This window comes from Ahaetulla prasina, chromosome 7 (assembly GCF_028640845.1).
Source record: "Ahaetulla prasina isolate Xishuangbanna chromosome 7, ASM2864084v1, whole genome shotgun sequence".
Taxonomy (NCBI): domain Eukaryota; kingdom Metazoa; phylum Chordata; class Lepidosauria; order Squamata; family Colubridae; genus Ahaetulla; species Ahaetulla prasina.
In genome coordinates this window covers 74396577-74420420 of record NC_080545.1, presented here as the reverse complement: position 1 = coordinate 74420420, position 23844 = coordinate 74396577, and the positions used below count along the sequence as shown (strand labels likewise).

At 35.1% G+C, this 23844-nt stretch overlaps 1 protein-coding gene across 4 annotated transcripts in view; it reads left to right on the top strand.

The window, feature by feature from the left end:
- Window positions 1-22992, top strand: part of WASHC4 (WASH complex subunit 4) — a 42889-nt gene extending 19897 nt beyond the window's left edge. For 2 of the 4 annotated variants that reach the window (XM_058189566.1, XM_058189569.1), the window contains 20 exons: window positions 633-758; window positions 2171-2278; window positions 2650-2796; window positions 2937-3016; window positions 3333-3438; window positions 4740-4856; window positions 6133-6301; window positions 6556-6710; window positions 8041-8115; window positions 8201-8305; window positions 8894-9028; window positions 10355-10463; window positions 11262-11328; window positions 12400-12486; window positions 13792-13939; window positions 14772-14868; window positions 16898-17094; window positions 18759-18858; window positions 19945-20017; window positions 21398-22992. In XM_058189566.1, the coding sequence (XP_058045549.1) occupies window positions 633-758; window positions 2171-2278; window positions 2650-2796; window positions 2937-3016; window positions 3333-3438; window positions 4740-4856; window positions 6133-6301; window positions 6556-6710; window positions 8041-8115; window positions 8201-8305; window positions 8894-9028; window positions 10355-10463; window positions 11262-11328; window positions 12400-12486; window positions 13792-13939; window positions 14772-14868; window positions 16898-17094; window positions 18759-18858; window positions 19945-20009 (2193 nt within the window). In that variant the 3' untranslated portion in view covers window positions 20010-20017; window positions 21398-22992. Of the gene's footprint in view, window positions 1-632; window positions 759-2170; window positions 2279-2649; window positions 2797-2936; window positions 3017-3332; window positions 3439-4739; window positions 4857-6132; window positions 6302-6555; window positions 6711-8040; window positions 8116-8200; window positions 8306-8893; window positions 9029-10354; window positions 10464-11261; window positions 11329-12399; window positions 12487-13791; window positions 13940-14771; window positions 14869-16897; window positions 17095-18758; window positions 18859-19944; window positions 20018-20821 lie in introns of all 4 variants that reach the window. The other 2 variants (XM_058189568.1, XM_058189567.1) reach the window with 2 other exon arrangements.
- The last annotated feature ends 852 nt before the right edge of the window (window positions 22993-23844 follow it).

Genomic DNA, 23844 nt, shown 5'->3' with positions numbered 1-23844 from the left:
CAATACTATGGACATTGGTAGTTTCAGTGGGTTTCAATTCTGACTGAAAAGGGCTGGATTGCCTGCTTACTCCAAAGTGTTCTGCAGTTGTCTTTCCTTCATTACCTCAAAAAGAGTTCCTAAAAAGGAAAGTTGGAGATAGAGCAATGGTTTATGATACAGTTCAGGGGTGGGTTCTACTTACTTCCACTGCCAGTTTGTAATGGGAGTGCACGCAGGCTTCTGCACGTGTGCAGTTCATTCACACGTGCAGGTGGGCGGAGCCTCCTGCCACCATTACTATCGGTTCGCAAGACTGAACCAGGAGCATCCCACCACTGATACAGTTGCATTTAGGGAAGATTTCTTAAGGAGATACTACACAACAACCTTCTTCAAGATCACAAAAAAACCCAAAAATATCCTCCTCTCAAAACAAGATATTGACCTCTTCAGAAGAGCCAGGAGGCTGTCTGAATCAATTTCTTCAGTATTGATAGGACAGAAGATGTCTCATTGAATATGGGAAGAGATTGCACCGGTCACTGCCATTGACCTTATCTACAAAGAGTCAAGAAACTGGCAAATGTTTTAGAAATGTAAATTTATAATGATACAAGGAAGATGCGATTGATTCATTTTTCTCATTTTAGGGCTTTCTCTATGCTTACAGCCTTAGAAACATAGTCACAACTACAATGAATCTGCATATGTCAATGCAGAAGCCAATGACTAAAACCTCAGTTAAAGCATTATGCAGGCTTGTGGAACTACTCAAAGTAAGTCGAGGGGTTTGCATATCCTCACTGACACAAATATAAACAGTGGTTCTTTAATAACATTTTAGGTTAAATGATGCATATTTATGGCTTGGGGCCTGGGTACTTATGGGACCGCCTGCTGTTACCTCATGCCTCCCACCGACCCGTACGCTCACACAGAGAGGGACTCCTCAGGGTGCCGTCTGCCAAAGAATGTCGGCTGGCGGCCCCCAGGGGAAGATCCTTCTCTGTGGGGGCTCCTACTCTCTGGAATGAGCTTCCCCCTGGTTTACGCCAAATACCTGACTTTCGGACCTTTCGCCGCGAATTGAAAACACATCTGTTCATTTGCGCGGGGCTAGCTTAAGGCTTTTCTTTTAAATTGTCTAGATTTTTTAAATTTTAAATTCTATTTATGTTTTAAATTGGGGTTTTTAGATTTTTAAATATTTTAATTTTTGGCCAACTGTATAATAAGTTTCTTAATTCATTTTTAATTGTACATGGTTTATGTTTTATCTTGGCTGTACACCGCCCTGAGTCCTTCGGGAGAAGGGCGGTCTATAAATCTAATAAATAATAATAACACACACACACACACACACACACATAATAATAATAATAATAATAATAATAATAATTATTATTATTATTATTATTATTATTATTATATTATTATTATTATTAGTATTATTAATTGATGACATAGGACGAACCTGGACAGTAAGCTCTTCAATGTGGTTCTTCAGAATGCATAAGCATATGAATCTAGCACCTGTCTCTGCTCTTTAAAGCAGCTGCATCCTTTCATAGGATCACATGGTCACCCACTACAGATGCTTTCAAGAGCTGCAAACAGCTATTATATTCACAATCTGAAGTAATATTCTGTTAAGTGAAACATTGCACAGTTCTAATAAATGGCAACTTAAAAATATGTATTTGTCTGATTTTATTTAGGATATACATATCTCCGTGGTTGCTTGTTTTATCTTTGCTGCATTCTTTGATTTTAGTAGAATAATATCTTTTTAACTCTGGAGGATGCCTAAAATATGACATCCGAATCCAAATTCATGCTAAGGTTTAGCTAATTATTTTTGTGTCAACAGTGTCCAACATATTCATGGGACACATAAAAATATATATTTATCTAAAAATCTAGCATTATCCTTGCACTGTTACTATAGTTTGTGATTTGTTAATATAACTTAATGATGCTTTCAAAAGTGCATACTATGTTAGAAATTATATACTTGGACTTTGATTTGAAAAAATCATATATTCTTTAGTTTTAATTAAACTTGTTTTAAATTTGACTTTTTTAATGCAATGAGACAATAAGTATGAGAATTGATTAACTGATTGATTGCAGAATTTGATATTAACTTTTGTTTTTGTTTTGTGCTCTGACATTTGCACAACTTCAGGCAATAGAATATACATTTTACAGAAGAAGTATGACTGTTGCTGATTCAGTTACACATATAATTCAGCATCTTCAGCATCAAGCTCTCAATGCCATTGCTGTAGCCAAGGTAGGAAAGCAATTTAAATCAATTTTAAGCTCAGTGATTATAAAAACTAGACAAGCTGCTCTTTGAATAAATTATAAGGAACTTCAGAGTGGCAAGAATAAATCCTGACATCATTTATGCTCATTTGGGTATGAAAATGCCAAATAAGGGATCCTTTGGTTTGCTAAGTATGTACATTTTAATCACTGGATTAATTTGTTTTGGCTTTAAAACTGTTTGGAATTTGGAATTTTAAAAAAGAAATATATTTGTCAATCTCTGAAATAAAGCTTACTCGCTGAAGAGTTTTCTGAAGTACTAATTCCAAAATACTGGTTTTCTCTGTCCTTCCCCCTTCCCCTTCCCCTTATCCTTATCTTTATCATTTAAAGAAAAGAGTAATTTCTGACAAAAAGTACAGTGAACAGCGCCTTGATGTACTTTCTGCTCTTGTACTGGCTGAAAACACCCTTAATGGCCCTAGCACAAAACAGAGGAGACTCATAATTTCTCTTGCCCTCAGTGTGGGCACACAAATGGTAAGTGTAACCGTTCCTTCCTTATCCGCTTATAAGCAATAATATAAAGGGTTTTGTGCTTAATGACTGATGCAAATATTAGCAACCACTGATGCAACCAATAGCTTGTCCCCTATTTTTTTTTTTTTTTTTTTTTGCAGAAAACATTTAAAGATGAAGAACTCCTTCCTCTTCAAGTAGTTATGAAAAAGTTGGCCTTAATCAGTGAACTTAGGGAACGGTAAATAAAGCTATAAAATGATAATGTCTTACAACTTGAGATACCCCAAATAGGGTGGTGTGGCAGAAGATTTGTCATATAATGATGCTTGCTGTGGACTGGATGATATATTTTCACTATAAAATTGAGATTTAAAAATAGAAGTCAGCATCCCTAAGAATGTAGGGATGTTTGTTTAGAAGTGATGTTTTGTCTCTTTATGATTATGAAGATAGATTGTAAAATGCATTCTGAGTAAACATATGGCTCTTTGAAATTAGTTCTGTAATAATGATGAATATTTATTTTCTTAGTAACGTTAATTTTTCCATTTTAGAGTCCAAGCACAGTGTGATTGTTGCTTTTTGTACTGGCACAGAACGATATTTCCAATTTATCTGGATGATGTTTATGAAAATGCAGTGGATGCTGCGAGATTACATGTAAGTAAAACATTAAATCTGAAATATCCAGGAAAATTACTGAGATGTTGTACAGGTAATCCTAGACTTACAACCACAACTGAGCCCAAAATTTCCATTGGTAAGCAAGGCAGTTGTTAAGTGAATAATGTGGTGGTTATAAGAATCTGGCTTTTTCCATTGACTTGTTGGAAGCTTGTTGGGAAGGTTACAAATGGTGAGCACATTGTTCTGGGACAGTGCAACTGTTAAGTACATGCCAGTTGCCACATGCCCAAATTTGAACCATCTGATCATGGGGATGTTGCCATGGTCATAAGTGTGAAAAACGGTCATAAGTCACTTTTTTGTGTGCTGTTGTAACTTTGAATGGTCACTAGACAAGTGATTTCAGGTAAGACGATGACTACCTGTAATTTCAACATAATTTCAAGTATTGCTAATTGATAAGAACAAATCCATTCTACAAATTTTAAAATATAGTAATATGAAATATAGTTTGTTCCAAAGCTAAAAATTAAAAGAGGAAAAAGAAAGGAGACCAATCATATCTTACATTTATTTCCTGAATCATAGCTTAGATCAGGGGTGTCAAACTGGCAGCCTGCGGGCTGGATGCGACTCCCGCAAGCCATGTCCACCCCAGCTCCGTGAAGAGGGAAGATGTTGGCAAACGTCACGCGACACCAACGTGATGCCGCGAGTTTGACATCTGTGGCTTAGATGATATAGTAGATAGAGGAGAACAGTTCATTTGAAGTTGGGACATGACGCTGAGTAGGATAATGTTTAGGATTGAGTAAATCGGGCTAGGTAAATTGGATTTACATGCTCATCCTCTCAAGCAAAGCTGTGACAAAATATTCAGTAGCTTTCATTCCTTTTTTATAAACAGTGCATTGTTTCTCAACCTTGGCAACTTTTAAGATGTGTGGACTTACAACTTTCAGAATTCCCCAATCAGCATGCTAGTGTATATTACATAAATCTAAATAAATCATTATCGATCTTAATAGTACTTGATGGAAACAAGGCATAGTTATAAAACAACATAATTTTAATTGAACGTAGTCAACATTAACAAAATTATAATTTATCAACAAGTTTATAGTTTCAGATCTATTGCAAACCGAACAGGGAGAAACACAAACAGATTGTTGGAAGATTTTAGAGACTCATTCTTCTAATTCTAAATCCTCAAAATGCACTTTTCAGGGGCCACCATTTAGGATCTGGATTTTGAATAATTTGTGTTTACTTTTTAGTCTTCGTGAATATTTATAGTTGCCTGAATTCTTTATTAAATTGGATTATTTTTTCAGTATATGTTTAGAGCATTGCGGGATTGTGTACCAGCTATGATGCACTCAAGGCATTTGGATTCCTTTGAAATACTCCTAGAAAGCTATGACAGAGAAATCATGGATGTTTTCAATAAGGTTAGAATGCATGTATTGTATTTATTCTGATTTACACCTGTATAAGGAGCGTGTATTCAACCTATTGAGGATTAAGAGGAGTCTACATAAAGTTAAATATATAGTGGTCTAGTAGCTGTAGGTTTAGAATAGAATTTTAGAACAACAGAATTGGAAGATACCTTGGAGGCCTTCTAGTCCAACCCCCTGCTTAGACAGAAAACCCTACACCACTTCAGACAAATGGTTATCTAATCTCGTCTTAAAAATTTCCATTGTTGGAGCATTCACAACTTCTGCAGGCAAGTTGTTCCACTGATTAATTGTTCTGTCAGGAAATTTCCAGGATATAAGTAGGTATAAGTAAACTAAAGAATAACAACATGTAATTTATTGTAGACCTGTAAAAAAATATCTTACTGTATTAGAATTAAAATATTAAATATATGTCTCAGTAATTTAATATTAAATTTCTATTTTTAATTTTAATATTTCATTATGATCAATCTCAATATGTACATGTAATTTCAGGTTGTTAAATTTAATAATATTTGCTACATAATTATTGGAGGTTAAATAAACCATCTTTATTTGGTTCTTTTTAAAGCCATCTCTCAATTATTGTTTTCATTTAGACGAGATTATTTAGTTGTAGCTATAGCTTTTTTTTTTAATGAAAGCATATATACAAACTATTCTCATCTTGTCTATCCGCAACTTCCTCCTTCTTGGCTCTTGCGATAGACAATTAATGCATATAATTTATTCTTATGGTTTAAATAAAATATTCACAGATGGCTGATAATTATTTGTCTGTGACCAATAATTAGGCTGACGGGAACAAGGCAAAAAATGTTGTATCATAGATATTTACAGTATTTGCTTAATATATTTATGACTTAGAACATTATTTGAAAACCAAAAGGGTTTTCCCCTCATGAGAAATTGTCTTACGTCTTGCGGGAATCAACCTGCACATAACTAGCAAGACTACAATTTTTATATAAAAGGCCGTTTTGAAATGGATAGTTTTTCAGGTGAAAATCTTCAGAGTTTTATCTTTGGTATAAGTCAAATTCATTTTGCATCTCTACCCTGCCTCTTTGTAATGGGGGCTGCCATCTCTTAACTCAGGTTTCAAATATTGCCAAAGTCAAGTGCTCCTTTCCTCTTTCAGTTCATTATGGTGCAATCTTATGTATAGAATTCTTATCTATTAACCAGTGTGCTGTGAAGATTAAGATATACCATCCTCTGAAAATAAACTTTATTAAATAAACATTTTTGTTTTGAGCAGCACCTTCTAGACAAGTTATGCAAAGAAATCGAAAAGGATTTGCGCCTGTCAGTACACACGCACTTAAAACTAGATGACCGAAATCCATTCAAAGTTGGAATGAAGGATCTTGCTCACTTCTTCTCTTTAAACCCAATTCGCTTTTTTAATCGGTTCATAGATATCAAAGGTAAACATTTATTTGTTTATTTGTTTTTACTCGCATGACTCTGGGTGGTTTATTTATTACTATTGTTACAGTTCCAAAACTCATCTAGTTGATTTGTTTTCAGTTACTCAACTTTTACGCTAACTGTAACTTGGGAAGTTACTTTTAAGAGGCATTTCCTCCATTATTTAACGCTGAAACGAAATATCTGGAATAAGTAGGTGTTTCAGATTTGACAAATTTGACAAAGTTACCTTTCCCCCTCTTTTTTACAGCTCATGTGACTCATTACCTAGACAAGACTTTTTACAATCTAACTACAGTAGCTCTGCATGACTGGGCCACCTACAGTGAAATGAGGAATTTAGCAACTCAGCGCTATGGTTTAATTATGGCAGAAGCACATCTTCCAAGCCAGACTTTAGAACAGGTATGAAATGTACAAAGAAATTGTTCTGTATTTTTTTTTAAAAAAAAGGTTATTCATAAATTTTCATTAACCGATTGATTGATTGATATTATTAACAATAATTACAATTATATGTAATTATTACATATAATTTATATGTAATTATAAGTATATGTATATAATTATAATAATTATAATTATAATTATATATATAATTATAATAATTATATATAATATAATTATAATTATATATAATTATAATATATATATATAATAAGTATATGTAATTATAAGTATATAATTATACAATTATATACATGCCTACCGTTCCCTGTCCTATTGTTCCTCTTCATTATATCCAATTAATATAGTTATTGCATACTCATGCTCATATATATGCTTATATATTATATAGTTGTTTCATGTTAATGCTTATATATACTGTTACGACATAAATAAAATAAAAAAAATGATATCCAAAGTGACTCTGGGAGGCTTACAATATAGAAAAAATAAATATAAAAACAATTTCAAACATAAAATTTAAAATGCAAGAATTAAATATGGGCTAAAAAAATATATCAAGAGTTCAAGCGCAGTGTGGCTCTATCGCCCAGTAATTAATAACTTGAGTATTTTTCCCTAAAATCCAGTGGCATTAGTAAACAAATACTCTTATACAAATTGCTCCTGCTTCTCTGCTTTTAGGGAACTCCTGCTATTAGTATTAGGGAACAGAAAATTAAATAGGACTTCTTCTTGCTAAGTATTCTCCAATATATATGAAAAGAAACACATTGCTCTGGGTTTACATGCAACAGACATGTAATAGAGTTGCATCGGCTTTTGGATATGTTGCATTTTGATCATTTTGGAGATATATTCTTATTGTGAAATTGTTATTCAAGGATGAAATTAAATACCAGTTCCAAAATAAGTGAATACATTTTCTAGCCTTAAATGAACTACACTTACATTTATTCATTGTGTTTAAATATTCTTTATTTGTATGCCTTCTGTTCCAAATATTAACAACATCAAAATAAGAAACAGAAAACACAAACAAATTGCCAGTCTTGAACCACAACATGCATTCCTTCTGTGCTAGATGAAACGGAACAGGTCTCAGTTGCTTTCCTAAAATTGAAGCGGGAAGGAGCAGACCAGATCTCCATGGGAAGAGAATTCCAAAGAATGGGGAAAGCCATTCTTCCAAAATCCTGTTGGAAGGCAGTCCCATATAGAGAAGATCTGGAAGGACTTGATTCCGTTTCATTGGATTGGATGGCCAGTTGAATATATTTCTCAGATAATTTTATTTGGATTTTTAAATTGCCTCTTTTTGTTTCAGGGCTTGGATGTACTGGAAATTATGAGAAATATCCATGTATTCGTATCCCGATACCTGTACAATCTCAATAACCAGGTGAGGGAAAAGTGATAAAACCCCAATTATTAACTGATATCCTTTTGATGACTATTGAAATTATACAACAATTGTGTCGTTGCAGATCTTCATTGAAAGAATTAGCAATAACAAACATCTGAACACAATAAATATAAGACACATAGCTAATTCAATTCGAACACATGGCACAGGAATCATGAACACAACAGTAAGTATTGCTATGTGATTTAGCATTTGATTTCTTTACTAAGTGTATTATAAACAGCATAGAGCACATTTTAACCATAATAGAAAAATCATCCCTTTTGAAATAAACCATGAAGATATATCGGAGCTTAGGTGTTGGGATAAGTTTTAAATTTATGGCCTAAAGTTGCATTGATTTATTTGCTTTATTTATTTATTAATTACATTTATTTGCCTCCTCTCTTGCCTCAAGGTAACTCTAGGTGGCTTACAATAAAAGCATAAAAATAAATACTTCTGATAACAAGTACCATTAAAAGATGGGAGAGGAGGAAACAGAATGTGCGGGGGGGAGGGGAGGTGGCATCTCCTCTTAATCCATCAACCACCTCTAGCATGATATTATCCACATAGTACGTACATACTGATACTATGGTGCAACATCCAGGATTAGTGAACGTGTTTGAGTGCTAACATGACTTCATATTTAATAGCACCCAACTATTTAACAAGCAGGTACTTGGACATTATGATGAGAGAGTGAAATACTGCTTTTATCAATAGGGATAGGATTTTTTAAAATTGTATTTTTTTATATATATATTTTTAGGTAAATTTCACATACCAGTTTCTGAGAAAGAAATTTTACATCTTCAGTCAATTTATGTATGATGAGCACATCAAATCCAGATTGATCAAAGATATACGATTCTTTAGGGAAATTAAGGATCAAAATGATCATAAGGTACGTTACAAGCCCTTATAGATTCATGGTTCTCTTTTTGAGAAAAGTATTAAATTCACTGAGAACACAATCCTGTATTTGCTTATTTGAAAATAAACTAGATTTATTCCGGAAAGAAATTTTAGAATAATATTTTGGAATAGTTTGTAGTTAGCTGAGCCAAGAATAAGCAAATTTTTGGGACCAATGGGCACAATATGGTTAGAAAATGGCTGCCATGAAGGGGGTTATATAGTATCAAAAACTGCTGAAAATATTGTGATCAGTTACAAGATAGCAATTTACCAAAAGATAGTAAGAAGGCAAAGAATATGGTGAGTGCCAAGAAAGCTATTTGAGGACATTTTATTGTTTATCCCTGACATTACCCATCCCAATGTAAAATTGAATTTAATTCAGCGATCATGGTTATTAATACCAAGGATAGAGAAATTTCAAAGTGCTTCTTCTAAAATAAGCCTTATGTGTGTGTATACACATAAAATTTAAAGACTAGTTCAGTCTCTTGAATGACTCTATAATGGTAGTCTTCAGTTAATGACCACTCATTCAGTGAGTGACCAAAGTAGGCACTGGACAAGGAGTATCTATGATCTGCCCTCAAAAGTCCTGATATCCCAGTATGCCTTCAGTTACGTGATCACTATCGAGAATTGACAATTGTCTCAAACTTATGACAATTGCAGCATCCCATAGTGAGTTAAGTCAGTGGGGAAGCTGTCAGGTAACAAGTTGCTCCTGTAAAATCATTCCTACACTTGCCACTTTTTCTGCTGAGGAAACTAGCTACCCTGCACTAGCCACCTTTACATCCTCCTGCCCCTGGCAGAAGCTATTTTCAGAAGTTTTCTGCAAATGTGTTGTAAGTAAAGGACAATGTATCACCCATCTCCTCCCACTTATGACTGCATGACTAACTTTGTTGCTTGTATCCTTAACAATTTATATTGATACTGATTGTTTCATGATAGCTTATTTGTACCCTATGACTATCATTAAGTGTTGTACCTTATGATTCTGGATGAATGTATCTGGTCTTTTTATGTACACTGAAAGCATATGCACCAAAGACAAATTCCTTGTGTGTCCAATAAAGAATTCCATTCTGCTCTGCTCTATTATATTCTTTTCTATTTTTTGTAGTTGTTACAAGATTTAACCAATCTTCATTATAAAAATATACATGTCTCCTTTTTATAGGCGTATAGAAATTAATAAAGTAGAAGTAAAATGCATCAATATGTGGGGAATTCAAAAGGGCTTGATATTTGTTTTTCATAAACAATACTTTATTATTTGTAATATATTATCAATTTTTTTTTCTAGTACCCATTTGAGAGAGCAGAGAAATTCAATCGGGGGATAAGAAAACTTGGGATTACACCAGATGGACAAAGTTATCTTGACCAATTTAGGCAACTGATTAGCCAGATAGGTATGAGCATAAATTCTTGGTCGTTTCGTTATTTTAAAAGCAATAAAAAATGGGTGCATGGACTTCAACTCCCAGAATTCTCCAGCCAGCATCCTGGAGTTGAAATCCATATATCTTAAAGTTGCTAAGGTTGAGATACACTGATGTATTGTAAGAAGTCTGGTATGGCAGGGAATCTGCCAGCACCAAAAGATGTGCCTATGTCATTATGCTGAAATTTCTGGCCTGTGGAGATCCCTGTCATAAATATATCAAATCAGTTTTCCTCTCCAGTCCCTTGCTACTAGGATTGTGCTGTTATATCTCTAAGCAGATGATAGAAAAAATAGGAGATATGGCTTTTAAAAATCTTAGTCTTCGTGCAACGTAACTGCTGCCCGTGTATTTTCTAATTTATAGTGTTCGCTTAGGCTGGGATAGACAACTTGCCACTCTCTAGCTACTGTAGATTATTATAAATTTTCCTAGCATGATTAAAAGTCAGGAATTTTCTGTCCAAACATTGGAGCAGCATGGAGTAACTTTCTTTCGAATTAGAAAATTTTGTTGTTTAGTTGCTAAGTCGTGTGACTCTTCAAATTGAAAGCATCAAGTCTTTGGCATTCAGCCTTCTTTATGGTCCAACTCTCACAGCTGAATTAGAAAATAATACTATTTAAATGTGCTGAAGAGAATAAATTCTCCTAAATATGCCCACCATGTTTATTTAAAAAATGATAAAAGTCATCTTGCTAGTATTCCAATTATTTATATTTGTTTCTGTAATATAAATTCAAATATTGCTATCTTTGTTTAAAGGGAATGCTATGGGCTATGTACGAATGATAAGATCTGGTGGACTTCACTGCTGTAGCAGTGCAATTAGGTATGCACCAATACTTTTTAGCTTGTCTGTCCATGTTGTTGTACATCTTTTGCAGATCTTCCTGCTTCAATGTTTCTCTTTGCAGTTAACATATATTGCAGCAATCCTTTGGATGTGTTTCTTCTGTTTGAATATTATACTGGTGCATCTGTTTAGTAAATTTAAAATTACATACTCGTATTAAATTATCAATAATTTGACAGTTCATACTTGTAAAAATTATAGTAACATGATAGCAAGTTTGGGTGTCAGTATAGAAGTGTAAATAATATAAAGAGCACAAGATGCGAAAGAGCATTTAATGATGGTAAATATAGAAATTTTTTTTGGGTTTTTTTGTTTACATTTATACCCCGCCCTTCTCCGAAGACTCAGGGCGGCTTACAGTGTATAAGGCAATAGTCTCATTCTATTTGTATATTTTTACAAAGTCAACTTATTGCCCCCCCAACAATCTGGGTCCTCATTTTACCTACCTTATAAAGGATGGAAGGCTGAGTCAACCTTGGGCCGGGCTCGAACCTGCAGTAATTGCAGGCTACTGTGTTCTTAATAACAGGCTTTTACCAGCGTGAGCTAAACCGGCCCTTTTTGCTGTCAAATGTCATAACACTTTTTTTTGCGACTTGATACCTGCAGCTTGACACCACTCACTGGGCATGGCTGACTGGGTGGGCGTGGCTGACTGGGTGGGCATGGCCATCTTGACCACGGGGGGGCGTGGGGTGTGGCTGACAGGCCGGGTGTGGCCAACTGGATGCACACCAGTCACTGGGCATGGCTGACTGGGTGGGCGTGGCCATCTTGACACCACTCCCCAAACTGCTGGCTTACCTGCAAACTTGGAAAATGTGTTGGCTAGAAGTATGCCTTCTTGTTGATGTTATAATATGTTACAAAAGTACTTTTTTGAGAGCAAAGCAATGTTGTTTGCTAATAAAATATGAACTAGCCTGTGATAAGGTGGGAATGGAAATACAGCATTTAAAATAGAAAAATTATGTTCATTTATATACATACGTCTATATATTAAAATGTCTAATTATATGAAAAACCTAACAAAACTTATAGGTTTGTTCCTGACCTTGAAGATATTGTCAACTTTGAAGAACTTGTGAAAGAAGAAGGTCTGTCAGAAGAAACACAACAAGCAGCTAGGTAATTGTAAAATATTGTAAAAAATATTTCACTATTACTTGCACTGCTTTTTTTCAAACAACTTTCAATAAAATATAATGTTGAACTCCATTCATAGCTATGCATTACAAAAGTCTGTGGGAACCAGTTCAGGGGCATCTTGGTGGAGAGAGTTATATTTGTCTTGTTTTTGGCTTCTCAAAAGCCAAAAAGGGGAACGTGATGTTGAACCAGAAAATATATTGATCTGATATAATGAGGTGCTTCTGATATTCTTATGTTTCTATTACAGGGTCATTCATTTATTTTCTCATTGGCAAAATTCACTGAGGTTGAGACAGCTCAGGATACAAGTTATTGATATTTTTTTATTCTTTCATTAGTTTTATAGGCTACCTTTCCTCCAGAAGCTCAAAATAGTGCATATAATACTCTCAACCATTTGACTTTCGCCACCATTCCATTGTTAGATCCTTTGACAAAGTTCTGTGGGAGATTTTATTTCCCAGTCCTTCCATACTATTCTTTTAAACATCTCTAAATGTTGTTAAACTTACTGTTTAAATCATGGAAAAATAAGAAAATTCTCCACTGCCTACATTAAAGTAGGTGGCTTACAATTTGACCTTACATAGATGTTGTCAGTGCTTGCTTACTAAAATCTGTCCCAAGTACTCTGTTGTCAAGGGGATATTTATATATTGTATAATTAGAAGTATGTATTTTTTTAAAAAAATACAGTAATTATATTTAAATTGCTTAGTGATAAAATAATGCATAATAGTTTCTTCCTTTAGCAAGTTGAGGATATCAACTTGTTTTTAATATGTGCACTTAGTGCATGTTATTTATTTGGCAACCTTGTAAATACCGCATGGAAGAAAGTTTCCACGATTATGGGATTTTGATTTTAATTTATTTCCAACAGCTGTATTTGGTATGATAAGTTTTACAAAATTGGCAAGCTGGCTCCCCAAAGTATTGAATAATGCTTAGATTCCAGTTATCCTTCTAAGTCAGGAGTGTCCAACCTTGGCAACTTTAAGACCTGTGGACTTCAACTCCCAGAATTCCCCAGCCAGCCATGCTGGACCTTTTTTTTTGTAAATAATATGTTAAGTGTTTTCTGTGGTCTCAAAAGGAGGCAAGCTGCTTTAAGGTAGCAAAGGGGTGCTTTGAACACTTCTATAAAATGGTGCTAAAGATCATCATGAAACAAGCAGCTTTAATTTCTTATGTAATTATTATGAAAAGAATAGGTCATCCCCAAACAGTATAGGACCAGGACATTTCCCTCCAGACTGTTGCTATATCTCTGCTTTGCAGGCAGCTGGATTCTGTTCTTAGTGATCTCACCTGCAGCTCTGCAGAAGGTACAGAGTACTTCAAGATGCTTGTGGATGTCTTTGCTCCTGAATTCCGCAGTCTAAAGAACATGCATCTACGCAATTTTTATATCATTGTTCCCCCGCTGGTTAGTATTTGCATTAATTGACTTCTTAGATAACAAAAGTTATATTAAATTATTTATTTACTTAACCCATTTATATCCCATTGCAATCTTGAAGGACTCTTGGTGGTTCACAAAGATAGCAATACACAGTCATAATGAAAGCTTACAATCGACTTAAAGATAGGAAAGTGATCACACATGTAAAATGTACCTATATTGAAACAGCTAGTATTTGAAGGGTGGGGAGAAGCATCCATTTACAACATAGAAGACATCACACTGGAATTGTCCAGTGAAAGAGCATTTGCTTTAAGACCTAAGTATTGGGTTTTAACAACCTGCAATTGGGGTGGGATGGGGCGATTGATTGGAGCTGAGCGTTTACTGGCTGGATGCCCTTCCTGATGCCTTTATGCAGAGTTCACAGCAGACAATTACTCATTATGTTTAGAGAGAGAAATATCTGTCGCTACCTAGGATTGAACTCACAGCCTCTTGATTGTGAGGCAAGAACTCCACCTCTAGGTCATCACACTGCTCAGGGTTTTGGATAATTATTTGAGGCCAAATAGCTAATTGCACTTTCCACTGGCCTGACTCTTAATATTAAGACAAATATTAACCTTACAAAACATTTGTATGTAAAATTATGTTTCTGCTCCACTTAAGTCATTTTCCAGAACTAAAGGTGCCCTGAAGAATATCTCCGAGATGCCATCAGAAATAATATGTACAAGTTGTATAACTAGGGTAGCATTCTTTAGACTTCTGGTTTGATTTTATTATTTTGGAATTACTAAATTGGGGTAATTATTTGGGCAACTTCATGCAATTCCTGGTCTCTTCTTTCTAGGCACTCAATTTTATAGAACACTCAATCAGTTGCAAAGAGAAACTGAACAAAAAGAACAAACTTGGTGCGGCTTTTACTGATGATGGCTTTGCTATGGGTAAGTGCAACAGCAATACAGGAAGTCCTTGACTTACAATCACAATTGAACCCAGATTTTCTGTTGTTAAGTGAAGTATTTGTTAAGTGAGTTTTGCCCTATATTACAACCTTATAGTTACCATATTTCGCAGAGTATAAGATGCACCAGAGTATACAGTAAGACACAGTTTTTGGGGAGGAAAATAGGGGGAAAAAATTGCCTACCAGGTATTCATCTGGCTAGCCTCCTTAGTCTGGTCAGCTTCAGCACATTAGTTTGCTGTTTTTTATCCCCTGCTTGGGGATAAAAAACAGCTTCTAAAGCACAACTGATCTTTGGAGAGAGAAGCAATGAGAAAAGCAGGCAAAGCACAGAGATCGCTTCACTCGCTAGCACCTCGTTAGAGCTGAAAAAAAGCTTTGAAAAAGCTACATTCGGAGTATAAGATGCACCCAAATTTTCAGCCTCTTTTGGGAGGGAAAAAAGTGTGTCTTATACTCCGAAAAATACGGTAAGTGAATCATTGCAGTTGATTCGCTAGTAACCCAGTTATTAAGTGAATCTGGCTTCCCCATTGACTTCGCTGGTCAGGTCGCGCAAGGTGATCATATGACCTTGGGTCACAGCAACGGTCATAAATATGAGTCAGTAGCCAAGCATCTGAATTTTGGACACATGATCATGGGGAAGATACAAAGGTGGTAACTATGAAAAACAGTCATAAGTCACTTTGAATGGTCACTAAACAAACTGTTGTAAGTAGAGGACTACCTGTATTCCTGTACGGATCTCCTTTTCTAATCGTTTGAAAATATATAGGAGTAGAATTGCTTTATTTACTCAATACGAAGATGACTTTTCCCCAAATCAGCAACTGTGAATTGGGAAGTGGAAAATCATCTTATATGTGCTGAAATCAAAGAGGCAGAAAGCTTTTCATCCCTCTCCGGATTTTTTCCCCCCAATTTGCCTGGGCTGGATCATCTTACTTCAGGGTGTCAATCTCAATTTCATTGAGGGCCGCATCAGGGCTGTGGTTGACCTTGGGGGGCCCGGGGGGGCATGGCTAGATTTTAATTTATGGTTTTTTAAATTGGGTTTTATTTTCATATTTTTAATTTAGGCTTTTAGAATAATTTTTTTAACTGTTTTTAGATTGTATTTACCTGTTTTTTAAATGCCTGTAAACCGCCCTGAGTCCTTTGGGAGATAGGTCGGTATATAAATTTAAACAATAATAATAATAATAATAATAATAATGGCTGACTGGGTGGGTGTGATCAACTGGGTACATATGGCCAGTTTGATGCCACTCACTGGACGTGGTCGACTGGGTGGGCATTGCCAGCTTGACACCACTCCCCAAACTGGTGGCATATTTCCTCTTCGCACTGGGTAGACTGGGCTGAAGCCACACTGGCTAAATGTTTCCCTCTTTGCATTGGGTAGACCAGGCCGAAGCCACAGTGGCCCAATGTTTCCTCTTTGCATTGGGTAGACTACGCTGAAGTGATGCAGGCCAGCCCCTTCCATTTTCCAAGAGGGCCCCGGGGGCAGGATCCAACCAACCCTGTTTTACTTTCCCTTTTTTAATAGAGCCATCCATACTTTCCGACTCCCTTTTCTGTCCTGTCTTCTTTATGGCTTCTACTTGAAGGAATAAAGATTTTTTAGATGTGTATACGCTTGCCTGTTTTTGTGTGTAAATTGATTAAATACCCTTATTTAATTGTAATCTGCATTTACCATCTGTAAACTGTAAATTAAATACTCTAATTACAATCTGTATTTTATAAATATAATTTATAGGTATTTCAGGATGAAAACATTCTGTAATTTTATCCTGATAATCTTTATTACAATATTATTGTTTTGTTTTATATGTTATATTTTATTCTTTGAAGTTATAACTTCTCGTGTTATACTGGTCATTGATCAAAATAAAAATAAACCAAGAATAATAAAAATAGGCCAATTTAAAACAAATGTGCAAAACACATTATTATTTTTTAATTGAGGGTGGGGTGGAAATATCCATATCTTTCAGGTGTGGCTTACATTTTGAAACTCTTGGACCAGTATCAAGAATTTGATTCCCTCCACTGGTTCCAGTCGGTACGGGAGAAATATGTGAAAGAAATCAGAGCATTAGCAAAACAGCAGAATGTCCAATCGGCTAGTCAAGATGAGAAGTTGCTACAGACCATGAATCTTACTCATAAGCGACTGGAAGTTTGTTTGCAGGTATTTTAAATCATTAAATTACAGTCTCAAATGATTTTGAAGCATCAAATAGGTATATTTGATAAGAGCCACAGTGGTGCAGTGATTAGAGTGCAGTACTGCAGGCTACTTCTGCTGATCACTGGCTGCCAGCAGTTTGGCAGATCGAATCTCATCGGCTCAGAGTTGACTCAGCCTTCCATCCTTCCAAGGTCGGTAAAATGAGGATCCAGATTGTTGGGGGCAATGTGCTGACTCTGTAAACCGCTTAGAGAGGGCTGTAAAGCACTGTGAAGCGGTATATAAGTCTAAGTGCTATTGCTAAATGCATACTAAAAGATAGGATCTCTTAAAAGCTTCGTTAATTTAGTGCCAATAATGCAATAACATTTTAAAATATTCAAAAACTGCCTTGAGGTTTTTGCTAGAAGGCAGTTTTGGTGAATCACTAATGTTAAATCCAAACCTGGGAATTTCACGGCCCTCAGACCACATCCAGCCCATGGGTGCTCCAAGTCTGGCCCATGATGGTAGGGGGCGAAGCATTGGAAGTGCGGGGTGGGGGTGGCCCTCCACAACATTCCCAGTTTCTTATGTAACCTCTTGGGAAAATTAAGTGCCCAACCTTGGTTTAATCAATACCAAAAGATATTAGAAAGTAAGGTTTGTGAACTCACACAAAGTCTCCACTGTAATTGTGAGCAAGATGGTTAATACAGTTGTTTCTTGGCGTTCAAATCCACAAAAAAATCCCAACTGTCCTATGATCTCCTTCCATATCTCTCCATGTATCTGGTGTCAGCTCACAAAGCATCCTGGTCCCACTGTAGGGGTTGTCCCGGGCAGGGTTTTGTCCCTGGGTCCCATCTTTAGGAGGTCCGTCATGGGGTTGGCAATCACTTGGGAACGTGCCAACATGAAGCTCCTAATAAATAACTGAATTTTTTTTGAAGCTTGGCTCGAGGCTCATGATTTAATTAGGGCATCCGTCAGAACCCTGACATCTGGAGCATATGTGGGCAAACTCTCATCCTGTCTTTATCTGGAGTGATTCTAAGGGACTGGTCTACTCACCCAGTTCCTTGATCTTTTGGAGAGCCATCTATAGTTGTCCTTCCCTGGAAGCTTCAGGATAATCAACTGTTTTAAGGAAATCATTGCAGTCAGATTCTTTTTTTAATGGGTTGAAGTCTTAAGTTAATTCAAGGCTTAAGGCACTAATGTTGTCCATGAATCATTCAAATAATGCAAATCATCCAAAATAATGGCAAATAATGTAGGCTGAAACAATTTCCTTTAACTACCCAGAATGGCCAACTAAAAATGTTGCTGACATGATTTCTCCCTTTGAGATAATGACACCTGGAGCAAATTTTATTAATGGATTATAAATAATTGATCTTGGACCAAAGCAGCACAGGTAGATAGAAATAAGTACTTTATAAATAGAGCATTAAAAAACAAAATGTAGAAAAATACATTTAATTGTATGTTTTGAATGATATTCTTCACTATATTATGTTGATAATATATAAAAGATGTAAAAGATGCTATTGATAATTCAGGTATAAATTGTGCACAATATTTATGGGAGTTTCATATATTTATGCACCTTAAACTAACTTGGAGATTTTGTGATTGTGTAGCAAGTTAAAACATGCAGATCTTTGTTTCATTTTTCACAGGAATTTGAACTGCTTTATTTCTCACTAAGCAGCGCAAGGATCTTTTTTAGAGCAGATAAAACTGCAGCAGAAGAAAACCAAGATAAAAAAGACAGTGAAGGTTAGTAGAAAATATTCTGCTCTCTGGGGAGTTCTGGCACTGAATGCAAATGATTTTCTGTTCCTATGTGCACTAAGCTATAAGTTATATAAGTTATAAGCAACAATACATTCATGTTGTGGTTTTTCGCTGAGCAGATTGAACAGTGATGCTAGGAAAAATAACGAAATAGTAGGCTACTATAGCCTACTATAGGCTACTTAACAACCACAATTTAGCCCAAAATTTCTGTTGCTAAATGAGACAATTGTTAAGTGACTTTTGCCCTAACCTTTCTTGCCATAATTGTTAAGTGAATCACAGCAGTTGCTAAATTAGTAACATGGTTGTTAAGTGAATTTGGCTTCCCATTGACTTTACTTGACAGAAGGTCACAAAAGGTGATCATATGACCCCTGGGATGCTGCAATCATCATAAAGATGAACCAGGTGCCAAATATTCAAATTTGCATCATGTGATCATGGGAAAGTTGCAACAGTTGTGTAAAAAGAATCATAAGTCACTTTTTCAATGCTGTTGTAAGTTTGAATGGTCACTAAAGGAATGGTTGTAAGTTGAGAGCTACCTGTAGTGGTAAATAAAACAAAGATCTGTAATACTTTAAAAATAATGCATTTATTATAGCCTACGTTCTTATGGGGCACAGTCCACTTCATTATATAAATGGAAAGTCCTTTGGAAAATATATAATTTATGTTTAGAAGAGAGAACAACGAATTGTAGACTTAACAGAAAATGAAGTATAGGAATTAAAGATTGTGGATTAGTCTATTCACAGAATAGTTTTTGAGTGTGTAATTTTGAATTTTGGGGCAACTTACAATTATTAGCTAAGATGTTTGTTGCTGTTTAGATAAATGGTACCCATATTTTTGTTTCTTGGTGAATATCTCCTGATATTTTGCGACAATTCCTTTTGATTCTACCCCCATATAAAATCCCTTCACAAACAGCTGTCCATTGGAAATTATTAGTTCAGAATTAATTGCATGACTTTACATTATATTGACATTACAATCTTCCTTTTTTTTTTACTCAGTACTCAGAATATAAAATTATTCAAATTGGCTCTTTTTGTATTACAGAAGAATCTACAAAAACAAGCAACGACCTTTCAAATTCTTCTTCTGCAGATCCTCTTGTAAAATGAGAGCTCTGGTACGGTTAATTTACGGATGCGATTGTATGGCTTTTCTTAATAGCATTTACAATTTAGAAACTATATTAAAATAAGACTTTTAAGTTTTGCAGCATTCAGAAATAATAATTTATTTATGTTCCTCCCCAAAGACAATAGCTCCTGCCCTGAAATTACTTGCACTTGTTCTATATATTTCTGCCAAACCTAGAAGAAATGTTAAATATTTGTTTAAATTGCATAAATCCTTAATGGCAGTATATTGAAATCGAGTACCGTGACATAACCATGATTTCTGATTACTTATTTTATAAAGGGGAAACAATAATTGCACTGAATTTGGATGGATTTTACCCATCCAAAAGCAATGGGTGAGAAAATGATGATTACTTATAGATTCTGGTTCAGAGTAAGTACTTATCCAGAAAAATTGCAAAAAGCAAATATCACTACCTCAGTGAGATAGCATAAAAGAGAGCTGTGCACATTTTGAAAAATGATTTGGAAGAAGTAATTTAGAATTTGCATTAGCCAGCACCTCTTTAGCTGTTCTTTAAAGCTGTTTTTGTTTCCGGAAAAGCATGCTGTTTTAAATGAGATGTTTGTAGCAAATCTTTTAAAACTACCTTTCACACCGATGGAAGTCTGTAGAGATTCTCAGTCATCCAGGCCATGGTTGTTCGAAAGGTGCTTTTTCAGGAGGCAACTGAACTTCCTTGGTTTTTTTTCCTTTTTGAAGAGGTTCTTCAGCTCTGACAGGATAGTGGGGAATGGAAAGATTTATATTCCTTGCAGACACCTGGTAATTTGCATCTTTTTTACAGGGTCATTGAAGCACTTGGAGGTTTATCTGTGTCTTCAAGGTCATCCTTCTATTCCTCACTATCCTGTCAGAGCTGAAGAAGCTTCTTGGATGAGAAGCAAAACTTCTTCAAAATAAAAAAAAAGAAAAGAAAATCCAGTTGTCTCCCTAGTTTCACACAGTTGCCTACTTTAATGAGTATCTGATAAGTGCTGTCTTCACATGAGGTCTGAATTGTTTCTTCTGAATACTTTTCAAAGGATGCAGAGCCCTAATTATGAAGTGCAATAATCACTGATTTTTCCCCCCAAAATGGCTTTTTTTTTAAAAAAAAAAGACCATTGTTCTGATTACCATTTGACTTTGTAAAGAGAAAATATGAATAATAAAAACTAACAAATTAAAATTTTAAAACAAGGGGGCTTCAATCTTTAAAAATAGTTTTTAAGTTGTGCTTATCTACTAATAAATTCCTTTTCTCCTTCGTTCACTTAAATCTGCTCCTGGGGGGATCAGAGATAATTTGCGGAGGGGGTTGAAAAGGGGAACGTTTCTCAGAGTGTATAGTATGATTTATGTGTTGCTTTATGTTCTGTAGAACTCTAGAGCAACTGTGATTTGTTGAAATTGATGGGACCAGATTGACATAGAACATCCACCTCATCGGTCCGATAGTGATCCAGAAGTATTGTGAAATATCACATAATTTATTGTAATACTCAACACAGTATTTGGAGTTCCAGACACATATGCTATTTTGATCTAAGATGTGATTGAAAAGGGGGAAAATTTGTTATTATAAAGTTTTAAAATATTCTTATACCTAATGGATTCAATAATACTAAATGCATCAAATTACATCCTTAATATGGTTGTTACTGCTTGTTTTCCTAGTGCATATAGTTCCCCTTGGAAAAAAAACTTGTCTCATTCATAGACTTTACCAATTAGACAGCTGACTTAAATGGACAACTTGTATTGTCCCAGAGACTGTATAAGCATACTAAGCTTAAGGTAGCTATGTGCTGTAATAAACATACTCATTTTCATACCTTTTTGGCATTTAATTTGAGAGACTTCTCTATTTTAGATACACGGCTAAACTGTACAGTGTTAACTAAACTAACATCTTTGTGAGATACTGAAAAAAGCATCCTGAAATTGTCTAGATTCTAAAAGCATGTACAGTATATGCAATGTTGTTGTGAATATGTATACATAGACCTTTGTGAATATAGTGATGGTTGCTACTCTTACAAACATTGAAATTGTAAAATCAAGTAATGTAAAAATACGGTAATTTGGGCCTTGAATGCAAGTCTGTTCTTGGGTGCCTAATACTGCATCCTTCTGCCACAGAAACAGAAGTTGTTATACTGCTTGGCCTTTCAGTAGATACAAGCCTTTCATGGCTGTTACATGTGTGGCAAATTAAACAGGGGAATTGGGAATTATTTAACATAACTGTATGGGATCGGTGGTGGGTTCAGTAAGACATGGAATTATTATTTGCCTTCTCCCATTTCATCTTTTGAATAATCTGTCTTCCAACATGGAGACAGTAGCTATGGCATCTTCTCCATGTATTTTATTTACAAAAGCATGCCACAGAGAGATTTTTCTCTTTCAAATTCTTAATCTTTATTTGTAAGGAAACTTTTATTTTCTATGAAATACGTAATTGAACACAAATGTCTAGGTCACTTCCAGTTAAGATCCTCTTGGTTATTTATTACATGGTCTTCCAGAATAAAATCACAAGGCCTACCAGGAGTGATAGGAATTGACTCAGAAAAGCCATGAATATTTTGTACATTTGTATGTTTGAGCTTCTGCCAAAGTTTCGGAAATGGAGGTCCTGTTGTCATTGATCTATTACTCTGATCTATTCCACCTATGTTCAAATTCTCAGGAATGAAATGGACAAAATTATAACATGTCTTACACTAAATCATTTACAAAAACGAAATGAAACAAAACAAACCTGTTACCTCAATACTTTATTCTGCTAGATATTCTGTACATAATGTTAATAAATGCAACTTTGGAAAAAAATGGATTTGTATATAATGGTCACAAGCCTGGAATGTTTTGACTTCCTTGAATGTGCTGTTTCTTTAATGAGAACCAGGTTTGCCAATGTAGATACTTCAATCTACAGCTAAGCCAGAATGCTAGGGTTGATTTAATCAACTTCATAGGGCTAACTGAAATATAATTTATTCTGTAGTAAGTATTGAAATAAATTTCCTTCAGAAATGTGTTCTTCCTCATGGATAACAAAAACAGTGAAGTATACTTGCTTAAATATAATCATCGTCAGTTAGTTCTAATAGTTCTTCATTTATGGATGGACCACCACTAAGATACCTCTGTGTGGAATCTCTACAATACCTTCTGCTTCAATCTCTAGAGCAGGGGCATCAAACTCGGGCATATCGTGATGTATCACAATGTTTTTTGCTTTGCAGAGGTGAGGTGGGTGTGGCTTGCGTGGGCCGTATTGGGCCTGTGGGCCGCCAGTTTGACAGGCCTGTTCTAAAGCAGTCAAATTATGATCCATTTCTGTTTCACTCCATTTAGTTTATATCAATTAGATTGGACGTTAATATTAACCTGGGAGCAGCTTCAGCTATTATAAGCTTATTGCACTTAAAATGATTTGATCTACTTATATCTATTGTACTATGTAGAACAGTTTAAATATCATTAATACAGAAAACGTCGGTACAATACTCTTTCAGAAAATCTACTACTATTTTTCTAGCCTTCTGGTTTAAAAATCTTAAGATGTTACTAAATCATAACATGTCCTGTACTATAATTTACATAAATTCTCACCTATTTTTCAGGCTCTTACTTTAGCCATTATTGCTGAAACTGTTGTAGTGCAAGTTGTGGACCTTGTTTTTAACATTGAAACATCATATAAACAATCAAAGACAGATAAATTTTTTCATGAGATCCAGCTATCATTGTAATTTACTTACAGTGTGTTTATAATTTAAAAGAGTAAACCTAAAGCTGCCAAAAAAGATCCGTTCA